A 26,693-nucleotide genomic window follows, 5' to 3' on the forward strand; every position below is an offset into this window, starting at 1 on the left:
ACAGCCCCTGAGAGCCTCTGGCCTGCACCCTGGGGATGGTTGTGCCCAGGGCAGGGCACTTGTGTGCAACCCCCTGTGCCCGTGTGCCTGTGCCCGTGTGCTGGGCTCTGTGCTCTGGGCTCATCTCTGAGCACAGCTGGCCAGGCTGGCAGTGTGTCAGTGCCCTGGGTGTGTGTGCACAGCTGGGCCTGAGCTGAGCTCTCAGCCCAGCCATTGCCCACCGTGTAGCGCCTTCCCTGCCCAGCAGTGCCAGCCACTGGCACACACTCAGCCCCCAGTTCCTTCTCTGCAGGAACCTGGACAGGGCCACGGCACCCACATCTCTCAAGGACAATCCTAAGTCCAAGCCATTCCTCTGATGCCACCTCCAGGCATCCTTGGCGCCCTCAGGTGTTTCCCAGGGTCCTTGTTCCTGCCTCATGGGAAGACTTTTGTGTGACAGAGTTCTGGTGGCTCTGTGGGCTTGGGGGATTCCACTGCCTACAATGGCCATTGCCCCATTGTCCAGGAACTCTGTGAAACTGATGGTTTCAAAGAGAATGAGTAATGTGGAGAGAAACTCTTGACCATGTCTGGGAGGTGGAGGCCGGAAGGTGGGGGAGTTTCTCCTCTGCCATATCCAGATGAGGAACCAGTGGCAGCCTTCAACATAGTTGGAGGATGATTTTGGTTTTGGTTCTGTCCTGGTGCTCACTTGATTCTCTGTAACCATTCAGCTCTGCCTGTGTACAAAGAAGCTGAGCAGAAGTTTAATGTGAGGGAGGTGTTTAAAGTGAAGAGGTTGTGGAATATCCCCAGGCACTGCTGTTTTCCATTCCCTGTCACCCTTTGACATAATCTCCTCCTGATGATCAATCTTTTGGGGAAGCCAGGGATTTGTTTGGGAGCTCCAATAGAAAAGGCACAAAGTAAAGGCGCTCCAGCATGGAGTATCCACCCACAGCTTCCTCCACTTTTTGCCCTGAGAATATTGGAACAGGCCCCACACGAGGAAGAAGAATAGAGAGGGCAAGGTTTGGATGCAAAACAACTTTATTGAGTCTAAGGAAGAAAAGAAGGTAGCTCAAAGAGGGCACCGGGAGCAGCCAGTGGGGGTGTCCATTTGCCTGGCCTGCAGAGGGATGAAGGGAGGCAAACAGGTCACAAAAGTCTGTCATTGGGAGATGGAGTGAGTAAGGAAGGCAAGGGAAAAGAGTGAAAGAAAAGAGCAGTAAAGCAAGGGCACAAATCCATTGTTTCAAGGATCCATCTTCAGTGCCGCTCCACGTCCTGAGGTTGTTGTGGTTCTTGCCTGAGGAGGTTGCCAGCAGCTTTAGCAGGGACGACAACAACTGCTGCCATAGCAGTTGGTGATGCAGGAGATGTCAAAGCCCCCAGAGCTGATGGGCACTCCGCCACAGCTGAGGATGTTGCCAACAGCAGCAGAGGTGGAGGATCCCACGGCGGTGTTCTGTGGGGAGGAGCTGAGGATGGGCCCAGGCAGGGTCACCAGCACAGCAGGCGGCTCAATGACAACGTGGGAGCTCTGGCACTGCCTGACACAGCACTCATTGCAGCTGCTGGCCAGCGGGCAGGGGCCGCAGGGCTGGCAGCAAGGGTCACAGGGCTTGCAGCAGGACATGGTTTGGGTCACAGGTACACCTGGCACAGAGGGCAGAGAGAAGCACAAGTGAGGACACGGGAGAAGCAGCTCTGCACTCAAGCACTCTGCAGCCAAGGCACCTCCTGGCCCACATTGCAGGGCCCAACTCAAAGCCCAGCAGCCACCTCAGCCAAGTCCCAGCCTCTCTCTGTCTGCACAAGACCTTCTCTCCCCTGCCCTCTCCCAGCACAAACCTATCCACACGTGCACGACGACAGCCCCTCTTAACTTAGACCTCTAGCCCAGCACGAGCTGCTCTGGAAGCAGGAACAGGAGGAGGAAGAGGAGTAGTGGCTTTGCACTCACCTGATTCCTGAGGAGAAGGAGGTGAGAGAAGTGGATGAGAGAGCAGAGACTTGGGCTGCCTTTTATAGCAGTCCTGCCCTGCCTCAGGCCCAGAGGCTCCTTAGTGGAAGCCATAATTTTCTGACCAACTCATGTCAAATGTGCACCATCCCAGCTAATGGTAGGGGCTGTGTCCTGGTTTCCTGCACTGCAGCCTCTATTTCCTGGCTTCTGCCCTATGAGTTCCTATCTGAAGACTCCTTCTAGGGCCAGGAATGAGAGATCCAAGAATTTCCAGGATATAAACACGTCAGAGTAGGCAGAATGCTCGGATCATGGTCTGGTGGCATTCCATGCAGGCTCATGACCTGAACCTGTGTCATTCCTGTGGCTTTCTTTGTGGCAAAGCACTCAGGGCATCACTCTCATTCTTCCTGTATCCCTGCCCATCTCTCCCTCATCCCTTTGTGACATCCCATGAGTTTGCACGTGCAGACTGTTTTCCCAGCCCAGTTTGGAATGGATAGGAGAAATAAGGCATTCTTTGTGGTCTTGCTTCCCCTCTATTACGTCTCCCTTTGGTCAGCACTCCATGCCTGCTTCTGAAGCTCCTTCCTGCTCTTGCCCTTGGCTGGACTCTGAGCTGTGGTCGGTGGCCCAGGCTGGATGGATGGTGCCCTGCAAGCTACTCTGTCAATTCCCTTTCTCAGGCAGTAAGACAAGATAAAAAAAACCTGATCACAGCTTGAGGCTTGATAGTAGGCAGTTTGCTAAAGCAAAAGGTAGAGAGTATGCAGGCACAAGTACACTGGGAAAGAAGATCAATGTATGGCCTCGTTCCCTCCAGAAATGATGTCGGGCAGTTTCCCAGGAAGCAGGGCTTCCTCCTGTGTCATGGTTGCTCATGATGGCACACTTTGTAACTCAGGCTGCAGCAATGGGCTCTGTGAGAAGAGTCCAGTGGCTCCAGCCAGCTCTGCCTGAGTCAGCTCCAGCTGTGTCCAAAGGGGACTCAGCTCTGCCCAGCACTGAGCATGTTTGTCCCTCTGCTGATGCCTCTGTGAAAGCAGATTTCATTAGAAATGGTTTGGGCTGGAAGGAAACTTCCAGACCATTTCTTTCTATGCCTCCCTTCCTCAACAGAGCGTCACCCACTGAACCAGATTGCTTCAAGCTCTGTCCAACCTGGTCTTGCACACTTCCAGGGTTGAGGAATCTAAACTCCTTCTGGGCAAGTTATCACAATGCCTCAGTGTTCTCACAGAAAGGGACATTGTTGCGAGGTCCAAGAGAAGGGGAACAAATCAAATTGCACTGCAGGGATTGCAATGCTGTGCTTCCCCCACATGTTTTCCATGGAGCAAATTAGGAGAATTGTCTGAGGAAGAAGGAGAAATCGGAGGCCGAGCTTTGAATGCAAAAGGAACTTTATTGAGTGAAAGGAAGAGAAGGAGAGGGCTCAGAGAAGGCACCTGAGGGAAGTAAGTAAGGTGCAGCGGCATGCCTGATGCTCTGGCTGCTGAGGGAAGGAGGCCAACAGGTCCCACTTGGCTGGCATTGAGTGTTGGTGACAGCACAAGAAGGGAAGAGAAAAAAAAGAGGAGGAGGAGAAGAAGGAGAAAAAAGTCCAAAGCCTTAAATCCGTTGTTCCAAAACCGATTTTCATTCCATCACCATGATCTGAGGTCTTGGAGGTTCTTGCCCGAGGACATTGTCAGCAGCATCTTTAGCAGGGACGACAGCATCTGCTGCCAGCACAGCAGTTGGTGATGCAGGAGATGTCAAAGCCTCCAGAGCTGATGGGCACTCCCTGAGAGCTGAGGATGCTGCCAACAGCAGCAGAGGTGGAGGATCCCACGGCGGTGTTCTGTGGGAAGGAGCTGAGGATGGGGCCAGGCAGGGTCACCAGCACAGCAGGCGGCTCAATGACAACGTGGGAGCTCTGGCACTGCCTGACACAGCACTCATTGCAGCTGCTGGCCAGCGGGCAGGGGCCGCAGGACTGGCAGCAAGGATCGCAGGGCTGGCACTGCTGGCACTTCTCAGAGCAGGACATGTCTGGAGCCTGGCGCTGCACCTGGCACAGAGGGCAGGGAGGAAGCAGAGCACACGCACACCTGAGACACAGCTCGCAAGGCACCCCCAGCAGCACAAGGCCCCTGCTGCCTGCACTGCCCCAGCCTGGGCAGCCCCAACATGGGCATGCTTTGCCTGAGCCCAGCACGCTCCTTCCCAGCTCAGCCAGGCCCAGCTCTGCTCCTGCCTAACCAGGGGCAAAATCAGCACCTCAGCCCAGCCTCAGCCTCTGGCCACAGCACACGCTCTCCTCTCTGCCCACACCAGCACCATTGCAGAACAGCCCCAGAAGAAGAAGGAGCTGGAACAAGGTCCAGAAAGGTCAATGCTGTCATGCAGGGGCTGGAGGAGAAAGGGGCTTCCAACTCACCTGGTTCCCAAGGAGAAGGAGGTGACAGAAGTGGTTGAGAGAGCCACCAGATTGGCTGCCTTTTATCCTGGCCCCACAGAGCCTCAGGGCCCACAGTTTGTGCTGTCAAGGTGACGATATTCCTGCATGATCCCAAATGAATGGAAAGATCTCTGGGAATGGTATGGCATGAGTTGGATTTTCCCTCTACCATGACTTTGCATTTCCTGTCTTACCTCATTCCCAATCCCTCACAGACACTTCTGAGTGTTGGTATAAGTGAGTCAAGATTTCCTGAGTGTAAGGATGTTTCACACTGGGCAATATACATGAACTGTATGCAGAAGGGATCCCTAGGAGGCAGGTGATGCCATTCTTGGTCACTCTTTTGGTTTTTTCACGTTTCTGAATACTGTAAGGGCCCCTTCTTTCCCAGCCCTCCAGTCTTTGGCTCATCACCCTTGGCCTCCCTTGACTATGATCTTTGTTCCTCTCTTAAAATCTCTTTGGATTTCTTCTCTGCCTTCACAGTCCCCGAGGCACCTGTTGCACTGCTGCCTGAACCACAGTGTGTTTGAGTATCTGCACATCCATGTGCTTTTGCACTTTTGTGAACTCACCCCCAGGTACTGCAGTCCTACACTAGGAGTGTTCTGCACAGTGGAGAGCACTTTTGTGCAAGCACACACTGGAGAATTCCATTTATGCATTTTTGCTCTGTGAGTGATGTCTAGAGACAGCAATATCCTGGATTAGAGCAAGGAAAGTAGAAGTGCTGCTCAGTGCTTCTGTCTCCAAGTTTTTACTGCAGACCAGAGCCTCAGGGGATGCCAAGTTGGTGGTGCTGGAGCTGGGCTTGGGACACTGGGCTTCCCTGGAGGCTCTGGGAGTCCTGGCAATTAATGGCTACACATTAGTGATTGGCAGCCAAGTTTCCTTTGTCTGTATGACCAGGAAGTTTGGGGATTAGAGCAGGAGGCACCTGAATGCCAGGATCTTGATTCTTTGAGTCCATGCTGAAGGGAAGATGGGGTGAACACATTCAATGAAGAGAGCCTGGAGACAATTCTCTTCATTGCTGGTACTCAGTAGAGTGGAGTTTGGCCTCTATGGAACAGGAGTGGGAGCTTTCCATGACCACATCTTCTTATTCAAAGAACCTGTCCTCCTGGAGGCACTGAAGGGCCATGCATGGTCTGTGCTCCCTGGGGAGAGTCAGCTGGTCTCTGCATGGGATGGGGAGGGAAGGCCATTCCCAGCACCTTACTCTGCTTCTTCAGAAAGGAGTCAGAGTCTTGTGCCTAAAGAAAAGTCTTTCATGCTGTCTATAAAGGTGAGCCAGCCTTGTCTCAGGAATGTGTCAATCCCAAACTGGCAGATCTGCATCCATTCCCATGTCAGGCTGCAGGGAGCAATCCCAAACTGGCAGATCTGCATGCATTCCCATGTCAGGCTGCAGGGAGATGCCTGTCTCAGTAGGTGTCCCACCATACCTTTGGCAGCTCTCACCTAGTGCTCTCTCCTTTTTCAAATCACCTCTGATTAAATGTCTCCGTTATGAAGGGAATTGGATTTGTTTGGACTACCACTACTGTCCACCACTATCTGTAAGAGTTAGTGCAGACTATATCAATCTCTGCCACTACCTGGAAGGAGGTAGTGTGGAAATTGGTGTTGGCTTCTTCCCCCAAGGAACCAAAGTTCATGATTGTCCCTGTATCACCCAGAACACCTATCCTACATCTCAGACCAAGGCAATATTTGTATCCTGATACCTCCAATTCCATCCACACATTTGTTGTAAGGTCTTGGCCCCACCTCACTCAGCACCAGTCTGAGTGGTAGCATTGGCCTGAACAGGATGAGACCATGTCCCATCCCAGTGTACAAGTCCAGGAGATAAGGGCTGATGTGTATGCCTCAAACAAAGAGAGCTGGACGCCCCTGAGGCCAGCCAAGGCTTCTGGGTGTGTTGGGTCTGGCAGAGATGCAGTTCGTGTTCCCCACAGCAGCCCTGGCAGGGATATGCTCTGCACTGGGTGTTACAAAGGTGCTGCTAACACTCCAGTCCTTTGGCTCCTGCTGAGCACAGCTCACACAGCACCAGCACTGTGTCTCCAACATTCCCTTCCCCATCAGGAGCTGGGGGCTGGCAAGATCCTGGGAGTGGACAAAACTCAGAAAGTTGACCCAAACTGAGTAAAAGGGATATTCTGTGCCATATGACGTGAACTCAGACACAACAGCTAAGGAAAGGAGAAACAAGGGAGGGCATTTGTAATTTGCAATGTTTTCAAGTAACACCACTGCATGTGCTCAAGCCCTGATTCCTGGGAAGGGGCCAGATAGAACTTTCTGACTGGAAGTAGAGCATAAGAAGTGGGTTTTTCTTCCAGTTTAGTACTGCATGCACGATCTTTTGAGTATGTTTTAGGAGACATTCAAATCTTAATATTCAAGTTGTTTTCCTACTTATTTTCCCACCCCTGTTAACCTCAGAATGGAGACTCATAGAGTGGCTGCAGGGCACTGGCCATCCAGCCAAGGTCAATCCAGTACAGCTGGTAATAGCAACCAAGGATTGTTGGTAAGAACATGTGGTGAGAAAGACCAGCATGTGGCTGGAGAAGAGGCCCTAGGGAGGTAGGGCAGCACTTTTCTGGGAGAAATATCCTTGCAGTGGCTCCCACACAACACAGAGGAAGAGCAGGAATGAGGTGGAGAAAAGAGCATGGACTATTGACCAAGTAGGCTGACTCAGTAGGGAGGAATCAAAATGCGAAAAATGCTTGCATGGAATGCCACCAGACCATGATCCAAGCAGTCTGCCTACTCTGATATATTTATATCCCAGAAATTCTTGTGCCTCTCATCCTGGCCCTAGAAGGAGTCTACAGATACGGAAATGGAGGCTGCAATGCAGGAAACCAGTATACAGCCCCTACCATTAGCTGGGATGGTGCACATTTGACATGAGCTGGTCAGAAAATTATGGCTTCCACTAAGGTGCCTCTGGGTCTGAGGCAAGGCAGGACTGCTATAAAAGGCAGCCCAAGTCTTGGCTCTCTCATTCACTTCTCTCACCTCCTTCTCCTCAGGAATCAGGTGAGTGCAAATCCTCTTTTCGTTCTGTTGCTCCTTCCAGACCAGCTCATACCTGGCTGGAGGTCTGAGCTTAGACGGTTCTGTCGTAGAGCAGGGCTGGGAACTGCTTGTGCTGGGAGAGGGCAGGGGAGAGAAGGTCTTGTGCAGACAGAGAGAGGCTGGGACTTGGCGGAGGTGACTGCTGGGCTTTGAGCTGGGAACTGCAATGTGGGCCAGGAGGTGCCTTGACTGCAGTGTGTTTGAGTGCAGAGCTACTTCTCACATGTCTTCACTTTGTGCTTCTCTCTGCCCTCTGTGCCAGGTGCACCTGTGTCACTGAGCCATGTCCTGCTGCAAGCCCTGTGACCCTTGCTGCCAGCCCTGCGGCCCCTGCCCGCTGGCCAGCAGCTGCAATGAGTGCTGTGTCAGGCAGTGCCAGAGCTCCCACGTTGTTATTCAGCCACCTGCTGTGCTGGTGACCCTGCCTGGCCCCATCCTCAGCTCCTCCCCACAGAACACCGCCGTGGGATCCTCCACCTCTGCTGCTGTTGGCAGCATCCTCAGCTGTGAGGGAGTGCCCATCAGCTCTGGGTGCTTTGACATCTCCTGCATCACCAACTGCTATGGCAGCAGTTGTCGTCCCTGCTAAAGCTGCTGGCAACCTCCTCGGGCAAGAACCTCCAAGATCTCTGATCATGGTGCTGGAATGAAAATGGAGTTTTTGGAACATTACATTTATGCTGTTAGCTTACTGTTTCCTTTACCACTCTCTTCCCTTTCTCTTACCTTCTTTTATTGTCAGCACTTAATTCCAGCCTAGTGGACCTTTTTGCCTCCCTCCCTCCCTCTCCAGGCCAAGCAGAGAGACACTCTCTTTGCATCACAGTGGCTGCCCCTTCTGCTCCCTGTGAATTTCCACCTTTTCTTCCTTAGGCTCAATAAAGGTTTTTTGCATCCAATCATGTCTCTCAGTTTTGTTCTTCCTTCTGTGGGAACTCTTTCATTGAGCTCAGGGCAAAATGTGGAGGAAGATGGGGGTAGACACTACACAGTGGATTTTTCTTTCCATTGGAGCTGACAAGCACATCCATGGCTACTCCATAGAAACGACCATCAGGTAGAAGATGGCAGGGAATGGAAAACAGCAAGGCCTGGGATAGCTCACAACCTTCTCCCTTCCAACACTGCCCTCACAGTTAATGTTTGGCATAGCTTCTGTCATGACAGATAGTGCTGAGGGGTTTCATGGGTTAGGATTGGTATCAGCCATACAAAATAACTGATTTTGAACAGCTTTTCTCTGGGGTCCTTTGCTGGTTCATCCAGGAACCACCAAACTTCCTCCAATGTCACAAAATGCAACCAAGTGGGGATTGTTTTTACCATGCTCTCTTTGGATTGTCCACTACCATCTTCCAAATACTAGACCAAAAATATTACTATACTGATACAAATACAAACACAAAACTATAATCAATTGATCAAACCAAGTCAACTGTCAAATTCCAGAACACCAAATAACCCATGCCCAGCACCAGATCCCATATCTTATACAGAAAGGATTACCAAAGAAAGGCCTTATCATCAAATGGCATTTTACTTGCATCCCAGACTGGTCCAAGGGTCTGTGGTCTTCTGTAGGAAAGTCTAGGTGCTTGCCAGAGATCTTGCAGATCCACAGGAGATCAGGTAGAGTGTCCCATCTGAGTGGCCAAAATTGATTCTCAAACCAGCCAGACAATTTAAAACTTAGTTTTGAGTTTTAGAAAGTTTTATTATTAGAATTATTTGGAAAAAGAAATTCTTCATTGAAGTGGTGGTCACTAGGGGATCCATGCTATAACTGAGTACACTCAGGGCATACTTCCTCAAATTCAGTGCACCGAGCATCAGGTAAACAGAGTTTGCATCATACACACAGATTACATATTCATTAGCTAGCAAAAATCATGACTTTATTTTATATGTTTGCCATAATTATTGGCTGTCCTTCTATGCTTCTTTGGGTTCTCAAGTCTCTTGTCTTTTTTAGGTAGCAAGCACTCAAGTGCAACTCTTGAGTGAGGCCAATATCACTGTTTAGCAGAACTTCTGCTTTGTCAGCTTTACAGGGCTGAGCTGGCATCCTGCTTGTCTTTTACATGACTTCTGTTTGCTTAAGTTACATCCTAAAGGTATTTCTCCAAGCCCGAACTGTTTTGAAATACTGATCTTATCAGAAGGAAATGCTGTTCTCTTTGACTGTCCTTTTCAACTTCCCTACTTCCACCGCCCAGACGCGGTAAAACAATTTTCCCCACATGCACCGTTTTCTATGACAGAAACATTTCCCAAAGCTCCTGGCTCAGGACAAAGAACACTGTGGCCACACAAGTCCCCCAGAACCAATGTGGAAAGGAGAACCCTGAGCCTCAAAGCCTCCCCAAGAGGCAGGAGCAAGGACCCTGGGAAACACCTGAGGGCCTCAAGGATGCCTGGAGGCAGCAGCAAAGGGATGGCCTGCGGTTGGGATTGTCCTTGAGAGATGTGGGTGCCGTGGCCCTGTCCAGGTTCCTGCAGAGAAGGAACTGGGGGCTGAGTGTGTGCCAGTGGCTGGCACTGCTGGACAGGGAAGGCGCTACAGGGTTGGCAATGGCTGGGCTGAGAGCTCAGCTCAGGCCCAGCTGTGCACACACACCCAGGGCACTGACACACTGCCAGCCTGGCCAGCTGTGCTCAGAGATGAGCCCAGAGCACAGAGCCCAGCACACGGGCACAGGCACACGGGCACGGGGGTTGCACACAAGTGCCCTGCCCTGGGCACAACCATCCCCAGGGTGCAGGCCAGAGGCTCTCAGGGGCTGTTCCCACCAGGGCAAAGGCACAGGGATGTGCAGACACTGGCACACACTGGGCCACCGCCACACTGCCACGCACATTATTGTGGGGGAGCACATCGGGCAGAGGCCTGAGGAAAGGATGTGACTGAGGAGATGCTGGGGAGCTCCAGTCAGAGCAGATGCTGGGAACACCAAGCAGGACAGAAGCTCAGGCAGCAGAGCTACAGGAGTCTCATGCACTGTGGAGGCCAAGGAGGAAGGCAAGGAAGTTTTACCTCAAAGGAAAGGCATGAGGGACAGCCCTTGAATAGTGAGCCAAAGACTGGAGGGCTGGGAGCAGATGAGGCACTTCCAGGCAGCAGGAAGAGAATATATCCCAAAGAATGCCTCAGTCTGGCATCACCTGTGTTGTTGTGGTCCCTTCAGCATTTTCTTTATGTCTCTTACCCACACTGACACATCCTTGGCCCCAGGAATCACGGAATCTTGCAAGCCAGCACTGAGAAGAAGTGTCCGTGAGGGATTGGGAATGAGGTAGGACAGGAAATGCAAAGTCATGGTAGAGGGAAAATCCAAGTCATGCCATACCATTCCCAGAGATTTTTCCATTCATTTGGGATCATGCAGGAATATCGTCACCTTGACAGCACAAACTGTGGGCCCTGAGGCACTGTGGGGCCAGGATAAAAGGCAGCCAATCTGGTGGCTCTCTCAACCACTTCTGTCACCTCCTTCTCCTTGGGAACCAGGTGAGTTGGAAGCCCCTTTCTCCTCCAGCCTCTCCATGACAGCATTGACCTTTCTGGACCTTGTTCCTGCTCCTTCGTCTTCTGGGGCTATTCTGCAATGGTGCTGGTGTGGGCAGAGGGGAGAGCGTGTGCTGTGGCCAGAGGCTGAGGCTGGGCTGACGTGCTGATTTTGCCCCTGGTTAGGCAGGAGCAGAGCTGGGCCTGGCTGAGCTGGGAAGGAGCGTGCTGGGCTCAGGCAAAGCATGCCCAGGTTGGGGCTGCCCAGGCTGGGGCAGTGCAGGCAGCAGGGGCCTTGTGCTGCTGGGGGTGCCTTGCGAGCTGTGTCTCAGGTGTGCGTGTGCTCTGCTTCCTCCCTGCCCTCTGTGCCAGGTGCAGCGCCAGGCTCCAGACATGTCCTGCTCTGAGAAGTGCCAGCAGTGCCAGCCCTGTGATCCTTGCTGCCAGTCCTGTGGCCCCTGCCCGCTGGCCAGCAGCTGCAATGAGTGCTGTGTCAGGCAGTGCCAGAGCTCCCACGTTGTCATTGAGCCGCCTGCTGTGCTGGTGACCCTGCCTGGGCCCATCCTCAGCTCCTTCCCACAGAACACCGCCGTGGGATCCTCCACCTCTGCTGCTGTTGGCAGCATCCTCAGCTCTCAGGGAGTGCCCATCAGCTCTGGGGGCATTGACATCTCCTGCATCACCAACTGCTGTGCTGGCAGCAGATGCTGTCGTCCCTGCTAAAGATGCTGCTGACAATGTCCTCGGGCAAGAACCTCCAAGACCTCAGATCATGGTGATGGAATGAAAATCGGTTTTGGAACAATGGATTTAAGGCTTTGGACTTTTTTCTCCTTCTTCTCCTCCTCCTCTTTTTTTTCTCTTCCCTTCTTGTGCTGTCACCAACACTCAATGCCAGCCTAGTGGGACCTGTTGGCCTCCTTCCCTCAGCAGCCAGAGCATCAGGCATGCTGCTGCATCTTACTTGCTTCCCTCAGGTGCCTTCTCTGAGCCCTCTCCTTCTCTTCCTTTGACTCAATAAAGTTCCTTTTGCATTCAAAGCTCGGCCTCCGATTTCTCCTTCTTCCTCAGACAATTCTCCTAATTTGCTCCATGGAAAATCATGTGGGGGAAGCACAGCATTGCAATCCCTGCAGTGCAATTTGATTTGTTCCCCTTCTCTTGGACCTCGCAACAATGTCCCTTTCTGTGAGAACGGTGAGGCATTGTGATAATTTGCCCAGAAGGAGTTTAGATTCCTCAACCCTGGAAGTGTGCAAGACCAGGTTGGACAGAGCTTCGAGCAATCTGGTTCAGTGGGTGACGCTCTGTTGAGGAAGGGAGGCATAGAAAGAAATGGTCTGGAAGTTTCCTTCCAGCCCAAACCATTTCTAATGAAATCTGCTTTCACAGAGGCATCAGCAGAGGGACAAACATGCTCAGTGCTGGGCAGAGCTGAGTCCCCTTTGGACACAGCTGGAGCTGACTCAGGCAGAGCTGGCTGGAGCCACTGGACTCTTCTCACAGAGCCCATTGCTGCAGCCTGAGTTACAAAGTGTGCCATCATGAGCAACCATGACACAGGAGGAAGCCCTGCTTCCTGGGAATTTGCCCGACATCACTTCTGGAGGGAAGGAGGCCATACATTGATCTTCTTTCCCAGTGTCCTTGTGCCTGCATACTCTCTCCCTTTTGCTTTAGCAAACTGCCTACTATCAAGCTTCAAGCTGTTATCAGGTTTTTTTATCTTGTCTTACTGCCTGAGAAAGGGAATTGACAGAGCAGCTTGCAGGGCACCATCCATCCAGCCTAGGGCCACCGACCACAGTTCGGAGTCCAGCCAAGGGCAAGAGCAGGAAGGAGCTTCAGAAGCAGGCATGGAGTGCTGACCAAAGGGAGACGTAATAGAGGGGAAGCAAGACCACAAAGAATACCTTATGTCCCCTATCCATTCCAAACTGGGCTGGGAAAACAGTCTGCACGTGCAAACTCATGGGATGTCACAAAGGGATGAGGGAGAGATGGGCAGGGATACAGGAAGAATGAGAGTGATGCCCTGAGTGCTTTGCCACAAAGAAAGCCACAGGAATGACACTGGTTCAGGTCATGAGCCTGCATGGAATGCCACCAGACCATGATCCGAGCATTCGGCCTACTCTGACGTCTTTATATCCCGGAAATTCTTGGATCTCTCATTCCTGGCCCTAGAAGGAGTCTTCAGATAGGAACTCATAGGGCAGAAGCCAGGAAATAGAGGCTGCAGTGCAGGAAACCAGGACACAGCCCCTACCATTAGCTGGGATGGTGCACATTTGACATGAGTTGGTCAGAAAATTATGGCTTCCACTAAGGAGCCTCTGGGCCTGAGGCAGGGCAGGACTGCTATAAAAGGCAGCCCAAGTCTCTGCTCTCTCATCCACTTCTCTCACCTCCTTCTCCTCAGGAATCAGGTCAGTGCCAAGCCTCTTCTTCCTGCTGCTGCTGCTACTTCCAGAGCAGCACATGCCGGGCTGGAAGTCTCAGCTGTAAGGGGCTGTCATAGTGCAGGGCTTGGAGCTGCTTGTGCTGGGAGAGGGCAGGGGAGAGAAGGTCTTGTGCAGACAGAGAGAGGCTGAGACTTGGCTGTGGTGCCTGCTGGGCTTTGAGCTTGGCACTGCAATGTGGGCCAGGAGGTGTCTTGACTGCAGTGTGTTTAGGTGCAGTGCTACATCTCACATGTCCCCACTTTTTGCTTCTCTCTGCCCTCTGTGCCAGGTGTACCTGTGACCCCGAGCCATGTCCTGCTGCCAGCCCTGTGACCCTTGCTGCCAGCCCTGCGGCCCCTGCCCGCTGGCCAGCAGCTGCAATGAGTGCTGTGTCAGGCAGTGCCAGAGCTCCCACGTTGTCATTGAGCCGCCTGCTGTGCTGGTGACCCTGCCTGGGCCCATCCTCAGCTCCTCCCCACAGAACACCGCCGTGGGATCCTCCACCTCTGCTGCTGTTGGCAACATCCTCAGCTGTGGCGGAGTGCCCATCAGCTCTGGGGGCTTTGACATCTCCTGCATCACCAACTGCTATGGCAGCAGTTGTTGTCGTCCCTGCTAAAGCTGCTGGCAACCTCCTCAGGCAAGAACCACAACAACCTCAGGACGTGGAGCGGCACTGAAGATGGATCCTTGAAACAATGGATTTGTGCCCTTGCTTTACTGCTCTTTTCTTTCACTCTCTTCCCTTGCCTTCCTTACTCACTCCATCTCCCAATGACAGACTTTTGTGACCTGTTTGTCGCCCTCCATCCCTCTGCAGGCCAGGCAAATGGACACCCCCACTGGCTGCTCCTGGTGCCCTCTTTGAGCTACCTTCTTTTCTTCCTTAGACTCAATAAAGTTGTTTTGCATCCAAACCTTGCCCTCTCTATTCTTCTTCCTCGTGTGGGGCCTGTTCCAATATTCTCAGGGCAAAAAGTGGAGGAAGCTGTGGGTGGATACTCCATGCTGGAGCGCCTTTACTTTGTGCCTTTTCTATTGGAGCTCCCAAACAAATCCCTGGCTTCCCCAAAAGAGTGATCATCAGGAGGAGATGATGTCAAAGGGTGACAGGGAATGGGAAACAGCAGTGCCTGGGGATATTCCACAACCTCTTCACTTTAAACACCTCCCTCACATTAAACTTCTGCTCAGCTTCTTTGCACACAGGCAGAGCTGAATGGTTACAGAGAATCAAGTGAGCACCAGGACAGAACCAAAACCAAAATCATCCTCCAACTATGTTGAAGGCTGCCACTGGTTCCTCATCTGGATATGGCAGAGGAGAAACTCCCCCACCTTCCGGCCTCCACCTCCCAGACATGGTCAAGAGTTTCTCTCCACATTACTCATTCTCTTTGAAACCATCAGTTTCACAGAGTTCCTGAACAATGGGGCAATGGCCATTGTAGGCAGTGGACTCCCCCAAGCCCACAGAGCCACCAGAACTCTGTCACACAAAAGTCTTCCCATGAGGCAGGAACAAGGACCCTGGGAAACACCTGAGGGCGCCAAGGATGCCTGGAGGTGGCATCAGAGGAATGGCTTGGACTTGGGATTGTCCTTGAGAGATGTGGGTGCCGTGGCCCTGTCCAGGTTCCTGCAGAGAAGGAACTGGGGGCTGAGTGTGTGTCAGTGGCTGGCACTGCTGGACAGGGAAGGCGCTACACGGTGGGCAATGGCTGGGCTGAGAGCTCAGCTCAGGCCCAGCTGTGCACACACACCCAGGGCACTGACACACTGCCAGCCTGGCCAGCTGTGCTCAGAGATGAGCCCAGAGCACAGAGCCCAGCACACGGGCACAGGCACACGGGCACAGGGGTGCTCTGCCCTGGGCACAACCATCCCCATGCAGGCCAGAGGCTCTCAGGGGCTGTTCCCACCAGGACACAGGCACAGGGTTGTTGTCATGGTTTGAGAGGAAATGAGTTTTTTTGGGATGGTATGGTTAGACCAGTGGATTTTCAGATTTTAATATTGGCACCTGGTTTGTCCACTGAGGGCATGGATACGCCTCTGAGAACACAGGGGGTTAAAAGCTGTGATCTCCCAGGGGACACTCTTTGGGTTCCGGTCTTGGAAGAGAGCAGGCCTTCCCCTGTCCAGCTCCAGCAGGGCGGGGCTAGGGGAGCCATGCACCCGGAGGGAGGTAGGCCAGGCCTGGGCCGAAGGGTGGAGGAGCACTGTGAGGCTTCGGGCAGCCATCCCCCATTCCCACCCTCGGAGGGAGAGAGAGCGAGAGCCTGTGCCTGCTGTGATATGGTGGCTGGCGTGAAGGAGAAGGGGCAGGGGTGCCCGGCAGGGCAGCCAGCCGTGGGAGTTCATGAAGCAAAAGGGCAGAGCCTGGGACTTTTAACCCTTCTGGGGAGGATGGAAACCTTGCAAATGCTGATTCCTCCTGAAGTTGATGAGATAGTGTGGGATAGCAGGAAATGGGCAAGTGAAAGACATTGTGAGAAGTTGAGAAGAATCCTAGGTGGGGGGAGATGATGGAGTAGCTTTGGCTGGACGTTTCATGTATAGCCATGGCAGAACTCTTGAGTTCCTGTGACACAGAGACTGCATTCTAGGGGGAGGTGATGGCTCAGAGCCAGGAGAGTGCAGTGACATGAGAGTGTGTGAACAGAGACGACGGGTGAGGAGGGTGGTGGTGGTGCCCTCCATCTTCGAAGAAGAAGAAGATGATCTCTGTTCAAGAGACCCCTCAGCCCCAGGGGGTGAATTTTGGGGGGTACAGGTGTTCCAAAAGGAGAGGGACTGTGCTCTTTTTGGAACTGGACAAAGCATCCTTAAAGGGAAAAACCCTAGAAGCAGCTCTGGTCCATGTGCAGTGGTGAGAGCACTGGACACGGAAGAAAGAGGTCATGATGGCAAAATGTTCTCCGGGCAGTGCCACACGTGACACGGAAACACGAGAAGTTTCGACTGTTTCCTGGGGAAGTCTGTGGTGCAAGAGGGACTCCTCTCTTCTCGAGGAATTGAGAATTGATTATCTGAAGGGTGGTGATGGACTGAGAGTTGGGTGATCTAAGGGCTGGTAATGCAATTGGAAATTTGGTGGGGGGACGATATAGAAATCTGGGAGGTTTTCATCCTGTGTTCTGTGTGTTTCTTTTGTAGTTTTAGGTTAATAAAGCTTTTTTTCTTTCATTCTTAAGTTGGAGCCTGCTCTGCTCTGTCTCTGATCACATCTCGCAGTAGATACCAGGGAAGAGGTATTCTCATGGGGGCACTGGCATTGCGCCAGGCTCAAACCATGACATTTTTTGGTTCCCTGACCAGGAAATCGATTTTTGGGCAGACACTGACACACACTGGGCCACAGCCACACTGCCACGCACATTATTGTGGGGGAGCACATGGGGCAGAGGCCTGAGGAAAGGATGTGACTGAGGAGATGCTGGGGAGCTCCCAGCCAGAGCAGATGCTGGGAACACCAAGCAGGACAGAAGCTCAGGCAGCCGTGCTACAGGAGTCTCATGCACTGTGAAGGATGAGGAGGAAGGCCAAGAGGTTTCATTAAGAAGACAAGTCACATAGTGGAGCGGATTGCTTCATAAACTAAAGAAATGAGGGCTGAGAGCAGAGGAGGCATTTCCAGTCAGCAAGGATTACAAAAATCTGTCAGCATTACAAAACTCCAGCAGAGTGCTCCAGGCTGGCATCACCTGCCATCCCTTGAATCCAACGTGCACTAAGTTTATGTCTTATGACTATACTGACACATCCTTGCCCCAGGAAACATGGCATCTCACATACCAGCACTCAGAAGAAATATTCATGAGGTAGTGGGCTGAAATCAAGCATTGCTGATTCCCACATACCCCATTTCACCCCCCATTTCTGTCAAGTTTGGGAACCATCTCCCGCTCCTGGTAGTTGTAGTGGAGTACTGAAGGATGCGTTTGTGAGCTCCAAGAGAAAAGGCACAAAGTAAAATCCTCTCTAGGGAGTCCCAAGTTCTGCTTCCTCCACCTTTTGCCCTGAGCTCATGGGAGAGGTTAACACAGATGGAAAGAGAATCAGAGGCCAAGGCTTGTATGCAAAACGACTTTATTGACTCTAAGCAAGGAAAAGGAGGTGATTCCCAGACAGGACCAGGAGCAGCCACTAAGGTGCAGTGGGGGCATCCATCTGCTGGTCTGCAAAGCAAGGAGGGGAGAGAAGTCAACAGGTTCTAGGTTGGCATTGAGTGCTATTGACTGGAAAGGAATGCAAGAGAGAGAAAAGAGGAGAAGAAGGAAAAAAAAGTCAGAGGCCCTACATACAGTCCCAAAGTTCTGTCTTCATTTCAGCTGCATTTGCTCAGGTCTTGAAGGTTCTTCCCTGAGGAGGTTGCCAGCAGATTTAGCAGGGACGGCACCTGCTACCGCCATAGCAGTTGGTGATGCAGGAGATGTCAAAGCCCCCAGAGCTGATGGGCACTCCCTCAGAGCTGAGGATGCTTCCAACAGCAGCAGAGGTGGAGGATCCCACGGCGGTGTTCTGTGGGGAGGAGCTGAGGATGGGCCCAGGCAGGGTCACCAGCACAGCAGGTGGCTGAATAACAACGTGGGAGCTCTGGCACTGCCTGACACAGCACTCATTGCAGCTGCTGGCCAGCGGGCAGGGGCCGCAGGGCTGGCAGCAAGGGTCACAGGGCTTGCAGCAGGACATGGCTCGAGGTCACAGGTGCACCTAGGATGGAAGGCAGGGAGAAGCACAAAGTGAGGACACGTTAGAAGCAGCTCTGCACCCAAACACCCTGCAGCCAAGGCACCTCCTGGCCCACATTGCAGGGCCCCGCTCAAAGCCCAGGAGCCACTTCAGCCAAGTCCCAGCCTCTCTCTGTCTGCACAAGACCTTCTCTCCCCTGCCCTCTCCCAGCACAAGCAGCTCCCAGCCCTGTGCTGTGACAGAACCCTCTTAGCTGAGACCTCCAGCCAGGCAAGAGCTACTCTGGAAGCAGCAGCAGCAGCAGCAGGAGGAAGAGGCTTTGCACTCACCTGATTCCTGAGGAGAAGGAGGTGAGAGAAGTGGATGAGAGAGCAGAGACTTGGGCTGCCTTTTATAGCAGTCTTGCCCTGCCTCAGGCCCAGAGGCTCCTTAGTGGAAGCCATAATTTTCTGACCAACTCATGTCAAATGTGAACTATCCCAGCTAATGGTAAGGGCTGTGTCCTGGTTTCCTGCATTGCTGCCTTTTCATTTCCTGACTTCTGCCCTGTGCGTTCCCATTTCCTATCTGAAGACTCATGTTCGGGCCAGGATGAGAGACCCAACAATGTCCAGGATGTAAAAAGGTCAGCACAGGCAGAGTGCTTGGATCATGGTCTGGTGACATTCCACGCAGGCACGTGATGGTCGCCTGTGTCATCCCTGTAGGTTGCTTTGTGACAAATTTTATGGAGCATCAGGCTTGTTCTCCTTGTATGCATGCACAAGGTTGGCCATGTGAGATAAGAGGAAATATCCTTTTCTCCTTCTGCTCCATCTCTCTCTGGCAAAGAGTGAAACTCTTTGTTTCCCTCAAGTGGGCTTCTGCTTGCTTGGATTTTTCTTCTTGTTTTATTTACCATATCTCAGGGAAATTGTGCTCAGGTGTCATAGACCTCACCCTTTCTGTACACTCTCTGTGGGTCCTTTGGGAAGGCAAGACCTTTTCTGTGGCCGGGTTCCTTCACAGGTGCTTGAGTTCTCTTCTCTTAGAGTTGTGCCCAACACCTTAACAGAGTGCTCACTTTCTGACAGTTTTATTTTATGAATGTTCAGATTGCAAGGTCCAAGGGAGGGCCTCTTGAGTACAAATGTGTCAGTCTGTGCACGTGTGCATCATGAGGGTGTAGGAATGTGCCCTGTGTTGACAGAGGGAATAAATTACCCTTTGTCTCCTTAAAAAGGAAAAAAGCCCAGAAGTTTCTCTCCTCAACTGGGTAAAAAGACACCTCATAGGACCTGGGAGACTTCACCTCAAACCTAAGGATACCCAATTGGACAGAAGCCAAAAAAGTCTGCCTAAGCAATTCACTAGAAAAAAGAAGAAAACAAAATAAGTAATTGCTTTTGTGGGGTGTTTTTACCAGGAGCAAGAACCTCTTACCCCTAACTCAGTCTTTCTCTATAAAAAGCTTTGTTATTTTGCCTTTATTAAAACTTTTTTGTTTCCAACACTACCTCAAAAGCCATCCTACTAATTTTATACCATCAAAGTAGCTAAACTATGTCAAGTGTGTTATATTTCTTTAAGAACTCATAAGACCTGGCTCAAGGAGAAAATATAACATGAGAGCACATGAAAGTTCTCATTGTCGGTCCCCCTGTGGCGTGTCCTTTAGTCCCACAGAGGCACTGGCTGCCCTGGACAGGCAGAGTCAACGTACAGCTGAACAGTGCTGCTTTGACCTTGCAGAGAAGTGTCTGGAGAACTGAAATGCAAATTCTGCCTCCTCCACCCTCTACTTCTTGCTTTATGTTCAGGGAGAAAGCCCAGAAATCCTGCAAGCCTCTGCAGGTCTTCATCCCAAATGGATCCGCCTCTGCTGGAGGGTTGCTGGTGAGTGCGTGTTGTGTCCCACTCATGAGGGAGAGCTAGGATTTGTACATGCTGGTGGTTGAGAGGAAAGAACAAAGTCAGAGAGTCCACAGAAGATTTCACATTTTAATAATAAATTGCACACTTGGCTTGAAATAGGAACGGGAACGGGAACGGGAACAGGAACAGGAACAGGAACAGGAACAGGAACAGGAACAGGAACAGGAATAGGAATAGGAATAGGAATAGGAATAGGAATAGGAATAGGAATAGGAATAGGAATAGGAATAGGAATAGGAATAGGAATAGGAATAGGAATAGGAATAGGAATAGGAATAGGAACAGGAATAGGAATAGGAAAAGGGAAGGGCAAGGCCAAGGCCAGGCCAAGGCCAGGGACAAGGTGAAGGCCAGGCCAAGGTGGCCAGGGAAGAGAAAATAAGATGGGAAACAACTTGAGGCTTGAGATAAGGCAGTTGGCTAAAGCAAAAGTGTGCATAACAACCCGCTGTTGAAATTTTTATTATTTTGATTGTGCTGCACACTGTGTGGGACACTCTCCCTTAAGTAAAAGTTGTGAGGTTTGGTAGCTGGGGCAGGAAAACATAGAAAGGGGCTCTGGGACAAGAGTCCAGTGTCTCCCACTTCCTCTGGCTGAGTCAGCTCCAACTGTGTCCAAAAGGGTGCTCAGCACTGCCCAACACACACATGAGTCCTGAGCACATTTGTCACATTGATAATGCCTCTGTGAAAGCAGATTTCATTAGAAGCGGTTTGGGTCGGGAGGAAAGAGTTAAAAGCAGAAGAATTAGAAGGATGATTATAGGTTTGCTGAAGTGACCTTGTAGCCGAGGATGCCAAAGCATGGAGGATATCAATGTAGGAAAAACCAAAAAGGATGCCTTCTGCGCTTTTATTCTGGGTTTGGAGAAGCAGAATCTCTGTGTAGAGACAATGCCAGTGTTTGGAGAGACTATGAGGCCCTCAATGGACATGCTTGAGCTCCCTATTTTGCGAGAGAGAAAAATCAAAGCTCAGAGATCACAAAAAAATACAGGGAGATCTCAGCACTGGTGTAAAGAGGAGCCCTGCCAGCAAGGACTGATCTGAAGCAGGACAATGTTCCCAACTGTACATCTCTGCTCGAGTCTTGATCTGATCTCCTCTGTGGAGTGAGGTAAGGCAATACATTTACTCTTTGCCTTTCCACCATGGTTTGTGGGTATTCCACCAGGCCACCTGTGTCTACTGAAACACTTGGGATAGAAGGGAACTTAAACATTTTTTTGTTTAAGTTCCCTTCTATCCCTTCTTAAGTTTCAGCACAATTTCCCTGAGATATGGTAAATAAAGCAAGAAGAAAACAAAACATTCAACCCACCCACAAAACATGGACAAGAATGGCCTCCATCAAACCAAGAGACTCCAAGTCCTGAGTAAGCATGCCTTGAAGATTTCCAGGAATAAGAAATTTCGGATGTCTCTTCCAGGAATGAGAATTTCTCTGGGAAACTTGTTCTGGCTCATCATCACCCTCATTGTCAGGGTATCTTTGTCATCTTCAAGGGAAAGGGCACAAGGAAAACACATAGCAGGGAGTCCCACTCTCTCTTTTACCACTGTACTCCTGAGGACACTGGAAGAGTTGTCACAAAATGAAGGAGAAACCAGAAGTTGAGGTTTGAATGCAAAAAACTTTATTGAGTATAAAGAAGAAAACTGGGTATGTCAGAGACAGCACCAGGAGAGGCTGCTAAGATGAAGTGGGGGTATCCAAAGGCCTGGTTGGCAAATAGAGGTGGGGAAGGGAGGGGGCCACTAAGGTGATATTGGACAGTGTCAACAAGAAAGTAAAGGAAGAAAGAGAGAGCAAAAGGAAGTAATAGCTAAAAAGTTTAAATCCAATCTCCCAAAATTGTGTCTTCATTCCAGCTCCATGTTGTCAGGTCTTGGAGGTTCTTGCCAAAGGACGTTGATGGTGGCATCTTCAGCAGGGACGACAGCATCTGCTGCCACCACAGCAGTTGGTGATGCAGGAGATGTCAAAGCCCCCAGAGCTGATGGGCACTCCCTGAGAGCTGAGGATGCTGCCAACAGCAGCAGAGGTGGAGGATCCCACGGCGGTGTTCTGTGGGAAGGAGCTGAGGATGGGGCCAGGCAGGGTCACCAGCACAGCAGGCGGCTCAATGACAACGTGGGAGCTCTGGCACTGCCTGACACAGCACTCATTGCAGCTGCTGGCCAGCGGGCAGGGGCCACAGGACTGGCAGCAAGGCTCGCAGGGCTGGCACTGCTGGCACTTCTCAGAGCAGGACATGTCTGGAGCCTGGCGCTGCACCTGGCACAGAGGGCAGGGAGGAAGCAGAGCACACGCACACCTGAGACACAGCTCGCAAGGCACCCCCAGCAGCACAAGGCCCCTGCTGCCTGCACTGCCCCAGCCTGGGCAGCCCCAACCTGGGCATGCTTTGCCTGAGCCCAGCACGCTCCTTCCCAGCTCAGCCAGGCCCAGCTCTGCTCCTGCCTATCCTGGGGCAAAATCAGCACCTCAGCCCAGCCTCAGCCTCTGGCCAGAACACACGCTCTCCCCTCTGCCCACACCAGCACCATTGCAGAACAGCCCCAGAAGAAGAAGGAGCAGGAACAAGGTCCAGAAAGGTCAATGCTGTCATGCAGGGGCTGGAGGAGAAAGGGGCTTCCAACTCACCTGGTTCCCAAGGAGAAGGAGGTGACAGAAGTGGTTGAGAGAGCCACCAGTTTGGCTGCCTTTTATCCTGGCCCCACAGTGCCTCAGGGCCCACAGTCCATCCTGCATAAGTGACAATTTTCTTTCATGATCTCAATGAACGGAAACATGTTCCAGAAGGTTATGGCATGAGTTGGATTTTCCCTCTACCGTGACTTTGCATTTCCTGGCTTACATCACTCCCTCACGGACACTTCTTCTGAGTGCTGTTATGCAAGATTCCACTTTTCCTGGGGGCAAGGATGTGTCAGTGAAGGCAGAAGACATGAACTATGTGCAGAAGTCACCTGAAGGAGACAGGTGATCGCAGCCTGGGGGACTCTTCTGGAGTTTTGTAATGCTGCCAAATTTTTGTAATCCTTGCTGACTGGATGGGTCCCATCTGCCCCCAGCCCTCCAGTCTTTGCCTCTGTACCTAATACATCTCCTAACTGTGTCCCCTGTACCCTCATTGAAACCTTTTTGCCTTCCTCCTCATCCTGCACAATACTTTAGACTCCTGTAGCTCTACTGCCTGAGCTTCTGTCCTGCTTGGTGTTCCCAGCATCTGCTCTGGCTGGGAGCTCCCCAGCATCTCCTCAGTCACATCCTTTCCTCAGGCCTCTGCCCCATGTGCTCCCCCACAATAATGTGCGTGGCAGTGTGGCTGTGGCCCAGTGTGTGCCCGTGTCTGCACATCCCTGTGCCCTGGTGGGAACAGCCCCTGCGAGCCTCTGGCCTGCACCCTGGGGATGGTTGTGCCCAGGGCAGGGCACTTGTGTGCAACCCCCTGTGCCCGTGTGCCTGTGCCCGTGTGCTGGGCTCTGTGCTCTGGGCTCATCTCTGAGCACAGCTGGCCAGGCTGGCAGTGTGTCAGTGCCCTGGGTGTGTGTGCACAGCTGGGCCTGAGCTGAGCTCTCAGCCCAGCCATTGCCCACCCTGTAGCGCCTTCCCTGTCCAGCAGTGCCAGCCACTGACACACACTCAGCCCCCAGTTCCTTCTCTGCAGGAACCTGGACAGGATCACGGCACCCACATCTCTCAAGGACAATCCCAACCCCAGGCCATCCCTCTGATGCCACCTCCAGGCATCCTTGGGGCCCACAGGTCTTTCCCAGGGTCCTTGCTCCTGCCTCATGGAGAAGGTTTGAGGTGTCAGGCTTCTGGCATCTCCTTGGAAATGGAGGAGTTGTTTGGCCACAGTGCCTTTGTCCTGAGCCAAGAGCTCTGGGAAAATGTTTCTGTGAAAGAGAATGAGGCATTTTGGGGAATAGAGTTTGATCACATCTGGGAGGTGGAAGTAGGGAGGTTGAAAATGACAGTCAAACAGAACAGCATTTCTTCTGATAAGATCAGTATTTCACAAACAGTTCGGGCTTGGAGAAATACCTTTAGGATGTAACTTAAGCAAACAGAAGTCATGTAAAGACAAGCAGGATGCCAGCTCAGCCCGGTAAAGCTGACAAAGCAGAAGTTCTGCTAAACAGTGATATTGGCCTCACTCAAGAGTTGCACTTGAGTGCTTGCTACCTAAAAAAGACAAGAGACTTGAGAACCCAAAGAAGCATAGAAGGACAGCCAATAATTATGGCAACATATAAAATAAAGTCATGATTTTTGCTAGCTAATGAATATGTAATCTGTGTGTATGATGCAAACTCTGTTTACCTGATGCTCGGTGCACTGAATTTGAGGAAGTATGCCCTGAGTGTACTCAGTTATAGCATGGATCCCCTAGTGACCACCACTTCAATGAAGAATTTCTTTTTCCAAATAATTCTAATAATAAAACTTTCTAAAACTCAAAACTAAGTTTTAAATTGTCTGGCTGGTTTGAGAATCAATTTTGGCCACTCAGATGGGACACTCTACCTGATCTCCTGTGGATCTGCAAGATCTCTGGCAAGCACCTAGACTTTCCTACAGAAGACCACAGACCCTTGGACCAGTCTGGGATGCAAGTAAAATGCCATTTGATGATAAGGCCTTTCTTTGGTAATCCTTTCTGTATAAGATATGGGATCTGGTGCTGGGCATGGGTTATTTGGTGTTCTGGAATTTGACAGTTGACTTGGTCTGATCAATTGATTATAGTTTTGTGTTTGTATTTGTATCAGTATAGTAATATTTTTGGTCTAGTATTTGGAAGATGGTAGTGGACAATCCAAAGAGAGCATGGTAAAAACAATCCCCACTTGGTTGCATTTTGTGACATTGGAGGAAGTTTGGTGGTTCCTGGATGAACCAGCAAAGGACCCCAGAGAAAAGCTGTTCAAAATCAGTATTTTGTATGGCTGATACCAATCCTAACCCATGAACCCCTCAGCACTATCTGTCATGACAGAAGCTATGCCAAACATTAACTGTGAGGGCAGTGTTGGAAGGGAGAAGGTTGTGAGCTATCCCAGGCCTTGCTGTTTTCCATTCCCTGCCATCTTCTACCTGATGGTCGTTTCTATGGAGTAGCCATGGATGTGCTTGTCAGCTCCAATGGAAAAGAAAAATCCACTGTGTAGTGTCTACCCCATCTTCCTCCACATTTTGCCCTGAGCTCAATGAAAGAGTTCCCACAGAAGGAAGAACAAAACTGAGAGACATGATTGGATGCAAAAAACCTTTATTGAGCCTAAGGAAGAAAAGAAGGTGGAAATTCACAGGGAGCAGAAGGGGCAGCCACTGTGATGCAAAGAGAGTGTCTCTCTGCTTGGCCTGGAGAGGGAGGGAGGGAGGCCAAAAAGGTCCACTAGGCTGGAATTAAGTGCTGACAATAAAGAAGGTAAGAGAAAGGGAAGAGAGTGGTAAAGGAAACAGTAAGCTAACAGCATAAATGTAATGTTCCAAAAACTTCCATCTTCATTCCAGCACCATGATCAGAGTCTTGGAGGTTCTTGCCCGAGGAGGTTGCCAGCAGCTTTAGCAGGGACGACAACTGCTGCCCCATAGCAGTTGGTGATGCAGGAGATGTCAAAGCCCCCAGAGCTGATGGGCACTCCCTGAGAGCTGAGGATGCTGCCAACAGCAGCAGAGGTGGAGGATCCCACGGCGGTGTTCTGTGGGGAGGAGCTGAGGATGGGGCCAGGCAGGGTCACCAGCACAGCAGGCGGCTCAATGACAACGTGGGAGCTCTGGCACTGCCTGACACAGCACTCATTGCAGCTGCTGGCCAGCGGGCAGGGGCCGCAGGGCTTGCAGCAGGACATGGCTCGGTGACACAGGTGCACCTGGCACAGAGGGCAGAAAGAAGCACAGAGTGAGGACACGAGAGAAGCAGCTCTGCACCCAAACACACTGCAGACAAGGCACCTCCTGGCCCACATTGCAGGGCCCAGCTCAAAGCCCAGCAGCCTCCTCAGCCAAGTCCCAGCCTCTCTCTGTATGCACAAGACTTTCTCTCCCCTGCCTTCTCCCAGCACTAGCAGCTCCCAGCCCTGCTCTACGACAGAACCCTCTCAGCTGAGACCTCCAGCCAGGCGAGAACTACTCTTGAAGCAGCAGCAGCAGGAGGAGAAGAGGCTTCCCACTCACCTGATTCCTGAGGAGGAGGTGAAAGAATTGGATGAGAGAACAGAGTCTTGGGCTGCCTTTTATAGCAGTCCTGCCCTGCCTCAGGCCCAGAGAAACCTTAGTGGAAGTCATAATTTTCTGAGCAGCTCATTTCAAATGTGTGCTGTCCAGTTAATGGTAGGGGCTGTGTCCTGGTTTCCTACATTTCTGCCTTTTCATTTTTTGGCTTCTGCCGTGTGCGTTCCTATCGGAAGTCTTCTGTTAGGGCCGGGATGAGAGGCACAAGAATTTTCAGGGTATAAACACGTCAGAGTAGGCAGAATGCTTGGATCATGGTCTGGTGGCATTCCATGCAAGCACATGTTGCATTTTGATTCCTCCCTACTAGGTCAGCCTAATTGGTCAACAATCCATGCCCGTTTCTCCCCCTCGTTCCTTCTCTTTTCCTCTGCTGTATTTCATTTCTTTCC

The 26,693-nt window shown here is 51.5% G+C and overlaps 4 protein-coding genes and 3 pseudogenes across 4 annotated transcripts; 3 read left to right on the plus strand and 4 right to left on the minus strand.

Moving 5' to 3' along the window:
- Positions 1-1,014: 1,014 nt before the first annotated feature.
- LOC115484507 (feather keratin Cos2-2-like) lies at positions 1,015-2,096 on the minus strand (annotated as a pseudogene).
- Positions 2,097-3,336: 1,240 nt separating this feature from the next.
- On the minus strand, positions 3,337-4,448 carry LOC103824576 (feather keratin Cos2-2-like). The gene is made up of 2 exons (XM_009099871.4): positions 4,374-4,448; positions 3,337-4,004 (listed from the first exon to the last, which is right to left on the minus strand). Exon 2 carries the CDS (start codon positions 3,981-3,983, stop codon positions 3,654-3,656), a length of 330 nt encoding a protein of 109 aa, XP_009098119.1. The 5' UTR covers positions 3,984-4,004; positions 4,374-4,448; the 3' UTR covers positions 3,337-3,653.
- A 1,367-nt stretch (positions 4,449-5,815) lies between these two features.
- Positions 5,816-8,395, plus strand: LOC103821630 (feather keratin Cos2-2-like; annotated as a pseudogene).
- A 2,520-nt stretch (positions 8,396-10,915) lies between these two features.
- LOC103824574 (feather keratin Cos2-2-like) lies at positions 10,916-12,041 on the plus strand. Its single transcript, XM_009099868.4, has 2 exons — positions 10,916-11,004; positions 11,374-12,041. The coding sequence occupies exon 2, from the start codon at positions 11,395-11,397 to the stop codon at positions 11,722-11,724; it is 330 nt and encodes a 109-aa protein (XP_009098116.4). The 5' UTR covers positions 10,916-11,004; positions 11,374-11,394; the 3' UTR covers positions 11,725-12,041.
- Positions 12,042-13,717: 1,676 nt separating this feature from the next.
- Positions 13,718-14,362, plus strand: LOC115484466 (feather keratin Cos2-2-like). Its single transcript, XM_050985652.1, has one exon. It carries the CDS (start codon positions 13,756-13,758, stop codon positions 14,062-14,064), a length of 309 nt encoding a protein of 102 aa, XP_050841609.1. The 5' UTR covers positions 13,718-13,755; the 3' UTR covers positions 14,065-14,362.
- Positions 14,363-17,520: 3,158 nt separating this feature from the next.
- On the minus strand, positions 17,521-19,648 carry LOC127059079 (feather keratin Cos2-2-like; annotated as a pseudogene).
- Positions 19,649-21,668: 2,020 nt separating this feature from the next.
- On the minus strand, positions 21,669-22,782 carry LOC103821629 (feather keratin Cos2-2-like). The gene is made up of 2 exons (XM_050985635.1): positions 22,702-22,782; positions 21,669-22,332 (listed from the first exon to the last, which is right to left on the minus strand). The coding sequence occupies exon 2, from the start codon at positions 22,309-22,311 to the stop codon at positions 21,982-21,984; it is 330 nt and encodes a 109-aa protein (XP_050841592.1). The 5' UTR covers positions 22,312-22,332; positions 22,702-22,782; the 3' UTR covers positions 21,669-21,981.
- Positions 22,783-26,693: the final 3,911 nt, after the last annotated feature.

Source organism: Serinus canaria, chromosome 27 (genome assembly GCF_022539315.1).
Source record: "Serinus canaria isolate serCan28SL12 chromosome 27, serCan2020, whole genome shotgun sequence".
In the NCBI taxonomy this organism is placed as follows: domain Eukaryota; kingdom Metazoa; phylum Chordata; class Aves; order Passeriformes; family Fringillidae; genus Serinus; species Serinus canaria.